This window comes from Leopardus geoffroyi, chromosome B3, assembly GCF_018350155.1.
Source record: "Leopardus geoffroyi isolate Oge1 chromosome B3, O.geoffroyi_Oge1_pat1.0, whole genome shotgun sequence".
Lineage (NCBI taxonomy): Eukaryota > Metazoa > Chordata > Mammalia > Carnivora > Felidae > Leopardus > Leopardus geoffroyi.
In genome coordinates, this window is record NC_059337.1 from 117,879,445 (window position 1) to 117,892,142 (window position 12,698).

General features: G+C 46.3%; 1 protein-coding gene across 14 annotated transcripts in view; it reads left to right on the forward strand.

The window, feature by feature from the left end:
• Nucleotides 1–12,698, forward strand: part of RGS6 (regulator of G protein signaling 6) — a 606,196-nt gene that overhangs the window by 495,065 nt on the left and 98,433 nt on the right. For all 14 annotated transcript variants that reach the window (XM_045451433.1, XM_045451428.1, XM_045451431.1 and 11 more), the window contains 4 exons: nt 1,401–1,451; nt 4,478–4,584; nt 5,794–5,845; nt 11,255–11,319. In XM_045451433.1, the coding sequence (XP_045307389.1) occupies nt 1,401–1,451; nt 4,478–4,584; nt 5,794–5,845; nt 11,255–11,319 (275 nt within the window). The remainder of the gene's footprint in view (nt 1–1,400; nt 1,452–4,477; nt 4,585–5,793; nt 5,846–11,254; nt 11,320–12,698) is intronic.

The window sequence follows — 12,698 nt, forward strand, 5'->3', positions numbered from 1 at the left end:
TTTCAGGCTGCTTTCCATCAAACATTCCATCCTGAGGTGACAAACCACCTTTGAAGATCAGCCCTGGTTTAAAGTGAGATGGTTGAGTGACAAAGGTGAATTGACTGGAAGTCCAGAACCTTCCAGAAATTTGGACTCCTCTAGAGCCCACATTGGCTCTAGGCGCGACATTTTCAAAGGGAGGCAAACAAAAGGAAACATATTCAGAGAATTCTGACTAAAATGGCGAGGGTCTCTAGGTCATGTCACGGGAGAAAATAGCTGAGGGGCCCAGGCATGTGTCACCTCGAGGGGGGAAAACCTCAAGAAGAATGCTGATAGTATATCGGACAGACTCTCTCCAGAGCAAGAAGTCTGGGTTTGTTTTTCTATCATCAGAGGGCAAAACTAAGTCCAAAGAGAGGACTTCAGAGAGGGTCAGATTTCTGTTCTGAAAAATCAAAGATGATTTCACTGGGACAGGCTGACTAGGAGGGAATCTGTAATTCCCAGGTACTAGGGTTTTTCCAAGTGGAGATTATGGTACCTCTTGTCCACAGTATTACAGATGGGGCTCCTATATTGGCTAAGGTTGGAGTAGATATGCTTTAAAAGCCCCTTCCAACTCAAGATTTTATAGTAGTTAAGGTGGAACTTGATGTCAAAACAAATAAATCCCAACTTCTGTGGCTGAAAACAATAATGTTTATTTTTTAATCAAGTCAGAGCCCAAAATGGGCATCAATTTTTATGATTGTTCAGGATTCAAGGCTCCTTCCACATTGTGGCTCTGCCCTCCCCTGTGTTCTTGGGGTTCTCTACATTCAGCCAGCAGATAGGGAAGGAAAGGGTGTGGTGAGTCACATGGGAGTTTTTATGGTCCAGGCCTAGAAGTGGTGTATGTCATTTATAGCCTTATTCCATTGTAAGAACTCAATAGGAGCATTTTCATTTAAAATGGGCCCAATGAAAAAATTAGAGATTTGTTGTTGTTGTTGTTAAGAAACTGTAAGGTCACCTGTGTTAGTCAGGCCTTGTCAGTTAGGGTAGGGAGCTGAAGAGGCCTCCTCCTTCAGGAAATATCCTGGGGTTCAGATATAGTATAATTTCACCTAACCTGTCTCAGGGAAATCATTAAAATCTATATTTGCAGGAAGTTCCCTATAGATACTCCCCAGAAGTGTGGACACAAGATCATCCTGAGTCATCAAAAATGGATTTTTTGGAAAAGAGTGAGATCGTGACTATGGAAGCATCCCAATGGATAGACATGGTTAATTAGGATGGAAAATTGTCAATATTATCCAGCTCTCTGGGTGTGTGCTAAATTGGAATTTGGGGATTCTTAGGTAAACATGTTTCTTCTGCCACAGAGTTAAGCATTCATGATGTCTTCAGTTCAAATTGCTTTATCATTTCAGGTACTGACATTGTGCAATGGCTTATGAAGAACCTCTCCATCGAGGACCCAGGTATTTGACTCCAATTTTATCCTCCGTGGTATTGAAAAACATCCCATAAACAAGTTCCAAACCAGATTCTCCCATTCTCCTGAGAACTGGGCTTATAAATGTGAGTCTTGGGGCACCTGAGTGGCTCAGGACGTTAGACATCCAACTTCGGTTCAGGTCATGATCTTGTAGTCCGTGAGTTTGAACCCTTTATTGGATTCTGGACTGACAGCTCAGAGCCTGGAGCCTGCTTTGGATTCTGTGTCTCCCTCTCTCTCTGCCCCTCCCCTGTGCATGCTCTCTCTCTCTCTCTCTCTCAAAAATAAATAAACATTAAAATAATAATCATAATAATAAATGTGAATCCCAAGATGTGGAGTCACTCTATTTGCAAATGAAATTAATTTATTTTCTCGACTGAATACCTATCTTTATAGAGCCAGCTCTTAAAATCAGATTGCCTGATCCACAATTAAGATGTTTAATTATTTGCTAAGACTCCTTCTGTTTCCTCCTTCTGCAAGAAGTGAAAGAATGATTTTTTTTTTTTTTCCCGAGCCTTAATTGTGCATTTCAATTAGGAAAACCTCACCAGAAAGACAACAACGGAATTCTGGCCAATAAAACAGTTTCCGAATCTGTCCTCCCACCAGAAAATCAGTAGTAAAATTTATTTTCCCAGCCTAATTAGAGAATGAGGGGTTTCAGAAAAGTGAAAATTCCAGATAAGCCAACCTTAGGATCTGTGTGTTTGTTAATGTGTTTTGGAGTTTATAGTACACTTCCTGTTTTAACTGAGTATCCTTGATGCCTGAAGGTCATGTTTATCAATATCCAATATCCATTCATGTATTCTTATGTTCTTGGGGAGTAGACCTATCTGCCCTTAATTAAATGGCTTCCAATTGCTATGCGTTCTAAAGATTTTTGTAAGTGCCCTTTCTAGGTGTCCGACTTTCAGCTGTGATTCCTTGCTGTGGTCACGAAGTCAGCTCAGGAATTCCTATATTTTAATCTGATGCTCCTAAGAGGCCATTGACTATGAAACAATACAATTTACACAGAGTTCAATTAAATGTAGTCGCCAGAAATCTGAGTGCCAGAAAAGAAGTGGGTCGTTCGTGGGAGGGACACTAGCCTTTTTCACCATCGTGATTAACGGCAACTTCCGTGACAAGTGAAAATTCGTAATTCTGCTCAAGCTCTTAATCCACAGGAGGGAACCTGTGAATTCAAATCCTTTTAAGGATAGAACCCAGATTAACTACCCCATGCATTTCCCTCATGCAGCCTGGACTTCTGATTGTCCGCTTGTAAAAACTGGGCTGAATGAATTTCTACCAGTTCAGTTGCACGTACTTAAAGTCAATGCTTCTTTTGTTATAATGCTTAACCAAAGGAGTACCATTCTTCAGGGTAGTCTTTTCTCTACCGATAGCACTGTTTTCTTACCCCTTCTAAAATAATCACTGTATTTCTAACACGTATTATTATCATTAGTAGCAGTAGTAGTAGTGTGGGAGGAGAATAGGCTTCAGAAGTCCTCTGGCCCTGGTGTGAGGAGCTTTCCCTGAAAGCTCGTGAATAAGCAAGATCATGTCTATGAAGGTCTCTTATACTCCGATGGCCTTGAGAGGACATCAAGGTATTGGGAACCATTTAGGCTTCTGAGAAATGGTTGAGCAGGAAGAGTTAAGAACAATTCACCAGCTGGGAATACAAGGGTAGAAATGAGACAAAGCAAAGCCCTGGGAAGCCAGGCACATCCAACATCTGCCCCTCCCCTCACCCTCCCTCCCCATCTGCCATATAGCTAAACAGAACCACAAAGGATGAAGTGAGAGTTCCAGCTCCTAGGTTGGGGACATGAAAGTCACCTTCTTACTGGATTTTGTTCTTTCCTCCCTGGGGAAGGAGCAGCTGCCAGTGACGAAACTCTGCTTTTTTGCCGTCCCCATGATTCTCGAAGCATCTAGACTTTAAAAAGCAAACTGGTCATCAGTGAGCAAATAACATCCGACTTCATTCATTCTGACTCCACCAGTTATTTCCAAAAGAGAGGTGATCTACATAAGTAAAACACTTGGATTAGATACAACCTCTTGAGAAGTTTGCAAGACAAAACAAGTTGCTTTAAAAAAAAAAATTCAGAGCTTATGAAATTAATAATTCCTGGAGACTCTTTAAGCATATCAATCACTTTCACATCCAAAAATTAGTTTTTAGCAGTAAGAGTACTTTTATGTTGGTGAAGGATTATCACGCATGGTGGAACCATTTGGATTTGTTATTTTTCGTTCTCAGCTCTGCTCCGAATAGACACAAATTCTTACCTACGAGAATCTATTTATGGCTGGTGCTAAGTAACGAAACAATGGGCTGATTGTGGCAAAAACATAAATACTTCTGTCAGGTTGGCCTCCTTCTGCTACTGCCCACTGCATTACCTACCCTTCCTCCAATTTTCTAAGAAAGTGAGGTTTTACTCTATATGCATTAGAGAAGGGTAATGCTGTCCTCCCTCCAGTAGGACTGTCATATCGGGGAATGCTATGGGCAGTGAGACTGCATGCTCATTTTGCTGGGGCTGATAAACATGATGAATCAGGCACATGAATCAGGGCTGCCGAAACCTACCGAGCACCAGGCACTGCTAAGCCCTTTACATGAAGCATGTGTCTATACCAAAGCCCATGCTCTTAACCATGAAGCTACTTTCTTCTGCAAGTCTTGGGGAAAGTCAAGCGATGTCAGACTCTCAGAGCTGGGATCCAAATGTTGGTCCAAATGGTCCAAATGTCTGGGCCAACCCAGACACATGTTGGCCCTTCCTAGCCACTGATGCCCCAACCCCCACCTCCGGCCCAGTGCATTTATTTATATCAAAGGCTATCAGTCAATCAGCCGATCAATCATGCAGCTATCTGGGGGTGATGACAGTTGGCTTCTGGTTGCCTTTCTGCCCTCCTGACTGACATTCCAGCTAAGGAGCCCTGCGTTCTGACAGCTTACTAAACACTCCTCTCTCTCATGCCCTGTCCATGCAGTTGAAGCAATACACGTGGGAAGCCTTATAGCTGCCCAGGGCTACATCTTTCCAATCTCGGACCATGTTCTCACCATGAAGGATGACGGCACCTTCTACCGTTTCCAGGTAGGCCTGCCAGCTCCTCCTCCTGAAGAATATTCTCTTATTATCTGATCTCAGATTAAAACTACCTACAAAACTGAGGGTATTTAAGGGAGCAACCCTTACCTCCCCCAACACTGGGAAGGCCAAACAAACTTTTATCTGGGCCATTTGTTGTTGTTGGGGGGGGGGGGCACCTTTTACACATATTTCCCCATTCAATCTGAAGAACAAACTTTTAGGGTTATATATATCATCCATTTGACAGATGAGAACACTGACGTGCTCCGAGGTTTAATAAATCTAGGAGGTGGCCTTGATTTGAGTGTCGGTCAGCCTGATGGCAAAGTCCTTGATCTTTCAACTCTGTCATGCTGCCTTCCTGGTCTGAAGTTTCTGTCCACTACCTAACCCCTCCCACTCCTTTTCTCAGGTCCTGTTCTAGAGGGAAATGGGCCAGAAGATAAGAGGCTGTGTCAAGGTCAACACCAACGGAGTGGAGTTTTTTAGACAGGGTCAAAGGGCATTTCAGTCTGCTCTAGCTACGATAGCAAAATACCAAAGACTGGGGGGCGTACACCACCAGTGCAGAAATTTCTCACAGTGCTGCAGGCAGGAAGTCCAGGGTCCAGGGTGCAGCAGGTTAGGTCAGTGGTGAGAGGGCTCACCCAGGCTTTCAGACAGCCGCTTCTCACGTGGTGGAGAGAGAAAGCAAGCTCTCTGGTGTTTCCTCTGATAAGGACACCAATCCTATGGGATCAGGGCCCCACCCTGTGACCTCACGGAACCCTAATTACTTCCTTCCTCCAAGTGCAGCCACCCTGTGGGTTAGAGTTTCCACACGTCGGTGTTGGGGATACATACTTCAAAGGGAGAAAAGGAACTTGGAGCTTGTGTTCCCCGGGAAACTGTGCCGGCCTGACTTTGGCATTAGACGTCTATTGTCTTGGGATAAGAAATACTTGCCCTGTTAACGAAGTGTCTCATTTTCGCATTTCTTCTGCTTACCTTAGATGTCATTTCTCAATACCCAGATTGAAGTGTTGACGGCCTCTGCTGTATTAAGACCAGGAGAGAGTTGGGGGGTTGGCATCAGCACAAAGGAGCCGGGGCAGAGCCTGTCATGGGGAGGGGTCCTCCCTGGACGCAGGAGAGGCTGGACCCAGGCCCCGGGCAGAGGAGGGCAAGTACCGGTGTGCCTCTGAGTCCTGACATCTGTGCTCTTTTGCGCAGGCCCCGTACTTTTGGCCTTCAAACTGCTGGGAGCCTGAAAACACCGACTACGGTGAGCAGTGAAGAGGCGTCACTCCTGGGAGCGTGGACGACAAACGCTTGGTGTCTGGGTGACTGCCGCACAGAGAGGAGGGGTCGTTATCCTGCTCAGTCCTTTTCCGAGCGTTGACATGTAATAAGCTCCCTGTTCCACATAATGAAGAAAGGCAGAGCACACTGAGAGATGCAGCCTTTGGAGGGGAACAGGGGAAGGGAAGGAACGTTCCATCAAGCTGGCCAGTATGCTCATTTTGTGGAGCCAGGGAGAACCAAGATAGTGACCGCTGACCACTCCCTTCTGGGGCAAGGTTTCAGGGAGGGCTGGATCAAGGGCCCACCCCCACCCCCACCCCAGCTCTTTCTATTCTCACAGACTCGTTAAGAGTTATGAATAATTCATTGGTGTTTTCGATAGCTAGAGAAGTTAGGCGGAAAAGAAGCTAGACCAGGGAGGAGTGTGCAGAAGTTATCCTGGACTAGGAAATTAGGAGTGGGTGAGGTTGGGAGTTTGGCAGGCAGGGAGTTACCTCTGTCCAGGCAGGACAGAAGTTATCTTGTCTACAGAAGTTACCTTGTCCCCATACTCCAGATGAAGAACCTGAGGCTCAGAGAGGCCACAACCTCACACATATCGCGTCGTATTCTACTTCTCTGGATGCCCAGTCAGTCGTAAGCTCCGTGAAGCCAGGGACTGGTCCTGCTTGCTCATTCTCATATTCCCCAGGGCATAGCACAGTTTTGCTGGCACTCAGCAAATGGTTGCTGACAGTTCTGGTTCTTTATTAAAGGCGATTAACAGATAGTAGAAGCATCAGCATTGGAACTCAGATCCGAGTGGCTTCAAGGCCCATGCTGACTGACTGAGCTGCTGAGGCAGTCCACAGTGGCTCTCCTTGGGCCTGGGGCACTTGGTGAGATCCCAGCTTCTCCCCAAGCTCTTTGCAGAGTTGCTTGCACGGGGAGACAGAGGCAGCTGCAGAGAAGGGAGGGGCACGGGCAGCTGGGCAGTGATCAGGGAAGCCTGTCCGGGACACCTTGTGATAAGCTACCCTGTCTGGATCACTCCCAACGCCAGCAGGTGGGGAGCAATGCCGAGGACGGGGTGCAGACAAGGCATTGCCCAAGGAGGCTACAGTCGTTGTGTTTCCAGGTCCGGAGGACGGCCCTTATGCAGGGGGCAGGGCCCTCTGATGGTCTCTGCAGCTGTCTGCAGGGCACCACTGCGGGGTCCCTCTGGAACTGGGCTGTGCTCTAAACCACGTGATAAGTGGATAAGCAAGGCTTCCAACTCAGAATCAGAGCTACATTTGGCTATTCACAAAATTGGTTCTTCTGGGGGCTGAAACACCACTCACAAAAGCCCAACTCGGAACTTGAGTAACCGTGGCTCAGTTCCATGCAGCAGCCGGGTGCCCTTGTGAATGTAAAAAATGATATTTTTACAGGCTGCGGAGAGGGGAGGAGGATGGCAAGACCAGATAACTAGACTCCAGTAAGATGAAAATATTTACTTGAACATGAGCCCATAAAGGTTAGGCCATCTCACACCATACACCCCAGGGCACTGGTTCCCTTTCTCTAGAGCGATTCTCCACATCATAATTTGAGTTGAGTGGCACGAACAAGGGTAGGAATAACAATTTTATATAAGGCTTTCATTAAGGCAAAATTATTTTGAATTCCTGTGCCTCGACTTTGGCAAATCGGATGGAGAAGTCAAGGTGCGGGCCGCAAAAGTACTCACCAGCATTTACAAAGCAGTTCAGTCAGAAAATCAAAGTTTTTAACCAAGAGAGATCTCAGCACAGCGGCTCCAAGATCAACTGGTTCCACTAGCTGTGTGATCTTGGCAAGTTATTTAACCTCTCTGTGCCTCAGAAATTTCCTGTGAAAATTAGAAGAAGAATAGTACTCCTTTCCTAGTGTGGTTTTATTAAGATGAAATGAAATGCCTGTAAGGTTTGGTGTGTGGCCCCACAGAAAGGAACCAATAAAAAAACCATGGTGGTGGTTAGTGTTATTATCACTAAGGTAATGTTTCACAATATCAGTTCTGCGGGGGCCATCTTGCCAGAGAGGATGTAAAACCAAAGCTAAGAACTCAGGATAGGTATAATTTGGATTGATGAAGAATCAGACACTGTCATTCGTTCCACATACCTTTACTGACCACCCACTCTGTGTCCGTTGCTTTGACCCAGATTTGATTAAGTCACAGTCCTACCATCCAAGCATTCCAGGCTGGGGGAGGCAGCGTGATGGGGAGGAAGAGGGTGGTGAGGAGTCTGATCTGAGTATTCACAGGTTTCCTGTTGGTGACGAATGACTGAGAAGGCTGAATAGTTTGGGGAGGCACAGGTTTATAAGAAAAGCTGTCAGAGTCAAGGAGAGACATTGAGAATGGACGCAGCAGCTTTAGGGAGTCCCAACGATGGGGAATGACCTGGAAACGTTTCCGTCGTCTGTAAACTGAGGATAATCACAGGACATACCTGGATGAATGAATGAATGAATGAATGAGTAGATGATGGAGCAAATGTCATAATGGAAACAGCTCTGAACTAGGCCTCGGTTCTCATTCCACCTCCACCACTAACTGGCCAATGGGTCACTCACTTCACCTCTCTGGGCCTTTGGTTTTCCCAGCTGGCAACGAGGGGCCTGTACTGAATGGCCACCCGGGTGACTTACAGTGCTAAAATCCCAGTGTACTAAAAAGCAGTTCAAGGGTATGAGGAAAACAGAGAAATATGGTTCCCTGGTTTAAGAGGTTGAGGTAAACAACATCACTCGTAAAGACAAAGTGTGAAGAGGGAGTCAGTTCTTTAAATACATTGAAATAGGATGAGGTCATTTTTTTTTTTTTCTGCTTAGTTGCACATAGAGTATAGGAATCCATTCACTTCATAACATTTTTTGTGTTTTCTATTTATATCGCGGTGAGATGCGGTGAGCTTGAGATGGCAGCGGGTCATCCGAGTGATGTGCCAGGAGGTGGGGTTGCCAGGTGTGAGGGCAAGGAGACAAAGATTTCTCAATGAGGAATTAAATACCCAGATAAAACCAACATGTGAGCCTAAAGCAAGTCCCCCAGATGCCCAGTAGTAGGACTGGCTGTCATTGTCTGTGGCCATTTGATTGGTCAGGCGTCACAGCAAGCACTGTTGAAGGCACCCGAGTCAGGGCAGACAAGCCCCAGGTTCTATGCCAAGAAAAGGTCCGCTCAACAGCTACGTTCTACCTCCCTAGGTGGGGTGAACAGACCTCCTGCCATGTGGCATTGGCCACAGAGGGAGCAAGCTGAAGTCAGGTGACCATGTAGCTCGCAGTCATCAGGAACGGTACCAGCTCTGCATTCCACGTGTGGTATTTTACTTCACAACCTAGCTGGCCCATTTTGACCCGGATGCGCTAGAAATGTCTCAGGATGCTTCTGCTTAAATAAGGCCCGTGGCCCAACTTGGGTCGCACTTTCCCGGGTTTTACATTTAGCAGTACAACATAGCGTCTGCGACAGCAGTGTTCAAAACAGCTTTCACCTCCACTGAGCTGTGCTGCTCCTGAGTCAGGAGACCAGCGTGGTGGGCCTGGTGATATGTCAGGCTTCCTCTTTAGGTAGCTCCCAATTCCATAGGCTGCCTAAATGGTGGTCCAGGAGACCGAAGGAGGTATCTTATAATAGAGCAGACGCCCCTTCATCAGACATAATGGAGAGCTGTACCTGCCTGGCTCTTTGCAAAAGATAGTCAACAGAGAATTATGAAAAAGAGATACATCCTTACCTGATCACTTCCTGTCAACATAAGCTATACAAAAGAACAATCATTCGATGGCTTTTTGAGATCGGACCAAAGACTCTCTTTGATTATGGGCCCTAATAATTTGAGTTTCTTTCTTAATTCAACCACACTCAAAATAAACCATCCAGTTTGGGCACCTTTGAAACGCATCAAGAATTTGAAAACACTTTGGAAGTAACCTGTATGTTGACCCCTTTCATATTCGTATTATTTCCCCCCCTTTTTTTTTTCCAGTTGTTTCACCTCTACCAAACTCATTAGCAATTGTCTTAGCCCACTCTTCGTTATCAAGTTGTTCCAAACCATTCAACTGGGTCCTCATAGAAACAACTCTCTCTTTTCACACTAATTTCATCAGTGAAATGTAATATTTGGTGAACTTACATTATTAGAATAACAAGTGTGCCTGACATAAACAGACTTGTGAACAAGCACAACTGACTCTCATCCACATACAACTCGACTGATGTGAGCAGAAATGTGAGCATACCAGAGCAGGCTGCCAGCCACGAGGTTCCAGCGTCTTGTAAACGGCCATCGGCAAATTTTTCAGACCGCATGGAGGAGGTTTGTTGATCCAGCAAGGAGTTAACTAGCTCTCCTAGTATAACTAAGTTGTCAAACCACAGGTCAGCCACAGGTCCTCTCTGACCCTGTCTCCTGGCCATCCTATTGGTCACTCATACCATTCATCTACTGTCTTCCCTGGATCATTCTACTTGGCAGATACTCCCCATTCTCCCCATTCTACTTGGGAGATATTGAAGACGCAGAGCTAGGGAGAGGAAGTGATGAAGGCATGTGTGAGAAGGAATCCTCTGGCAACTGAGGGCCAAGAACCCTTCTTTAGCTGGGGAAGAGAGACCCAAGATGTCCACCATTTCCACTGTTTATTCATTCCACCTGGTAGGCTGGCCCTGGTGCTAGGTGCAGGGATTCGAGCTGAATAGGACACAGCCTCTGCCCTTGAGGAGCCCTCCGCCTAGAGCTGGGGACAGTCTGGTAAATCCATGATTACAGTGCACTGGAATTAAGTTCCATGGGTGAGGATGAGTAGACGCTATTGGGAACACTGAGCTGGGTCTTCCAAGATTAGTAGAAGGTCGCCAGATCTTCCATGTGGGGAACACATGGGCAGAGGAGTAGAACTGAAGGGTTTGGTAGCCTCACATGCCCAAGGGAGGCAGGGAGGCAAGAGGTTGGCAAGGTAAGGAGACTGGAGCTTAAAGAACCAAGCACGCCACCCTAAGGAGCCTGACTACGCTTCTGAGGTCACTGAGGAGGCAATGCAGGGAGGATAGGCAGGAAGGTAACATGATCTTATTTGTGAAAGATGACCCTGGTGGAGGATGCTTGGGTGAACAGAATGAGGAGGGTGAAAGGGAGCCGTCAAGACTAGAAGATGAAGTCCTCCTCCCATCCTGACCTTTAAGGAAGATTCTTGGAGGGTAGGCATCATGGCTTCCACATGGAAGGATGTTCTGCTCAGTGCAGCACCGGACTCGCAGGGAGGGCTGGCTGGATGGCTGGGTGGATGAGCGGAGGGACAGACAGATGGGTGGATCTGTGACGCCACCACACTGCTGGGTCTGCACGTGTTGTAATTTCTCTTCTTCCCTCAGCCATCTATCTCTGTAAGAGGACAATGCAGAATAAAGCGAGGCTGGAACTGGCAGACTATGAAGCAGTAAGTATGGTTGTTTTGTAGCTTAGGTGTGGGAGGAGAGTAAAGCCCTATCTGCAGCTCTGTTTCTGCTTCTCTCTCCTTTCTTCTCTCCCTTGTTCCTTTCAGGCAGCGGAAAGGAAGTGTCCTTTATTTCCCCTCCTTGCTCTCACTTCCTCTGCCCATGCAATAAAATTGCACCTTTATATAAAGAGCTCTCAAAACTCAGCAATAAGAAAACAAGCAGCTCAAAAACGGGCAAAGGACTTGAACAGACACTTCACCAGAGAGGACGTAGGATGACGAATAAGCACATTAAGAGATGTTCAACAGCATCAACCATTGGGGAAACAAAGATTAACTCCCTGGGGAGACTTCTGGGGGGTAGAGTGGCTAAAATGAAAAGTACTGATAATGCCAAGTGGGAATGCAAAATGGCACAGCCACCCTGGAAAATGGTCTGGCAGTTTCTTACAAAAGTAAACATATACTTGCCACACAGCCAAGCAGTTCTACTCCTAGGTAGGCACCCCAGAGAAATCAGAACTTCCGTTCACACCCTAACCCTGCTGACAGCACCCCTGTTTGTGATGAGCAAAACCTGAAAACAACCCAAGTGCACTTTAAGAAGCGAATGGCTAGGGGCGCCTGGGCGGCTCAGTCGGTTAAGCGTCTGACTTCAGCTCAGGTCATGATCTCACAGTTCGTGAGTTCGAGGCCCGAACGGGCTTCCTGCTTTCAGCACACAGCCTGCTTTGGATCCTCTGCCCGCCGCCCCCCCCCCCCCACCTCTCTGCCCCTCACCTATTTGTGCATGTGCTCTTTCTCTCTCTCTCTGTCTCAAAAATAAATATTTTTTAAAAAGTTAGAAGAGGTGAATGGCTAAATAAACATCATTACGTCCCAACAGTGGAATTCTTCTCTGTGGTGAAAAGGAGTGATTGTTGGTCCACACAACCACTTGGATGTGTCTCTGAGACCTCACACTGAGTGAAAGAAGCCAGTCTCAAAGGATTACAAACTGTGCGATTCCATTTATATGACGTTCTCATAAATACAAAACTATCATGAAGGAAAACAGATCACTGATTGCTAGAAGTTACAGAGGGGGGGTAAGATGTGGCTCTAAAGAGATAACACAGAGCGTTTTCTGGGGGTGATGGAACTATTCTGTATCCCGATCGTGGTGGGGGTCCTGAGAATCTGATCTATACATGTGTTAAAATGCACAGAACTGTGCACCGAGAGGGAAAAGAGGGGGCGGATTCATAATATGAGAATTTTTTAAACTTACTATGTGATAATTTTGTAATGGCATCACCAAACCCACCTCCCTTGTGCTTGGCAGTAGATGTAGAATCTGAGGAACAAATTCAACCCGGAAGATAAGATACGTGTCACAT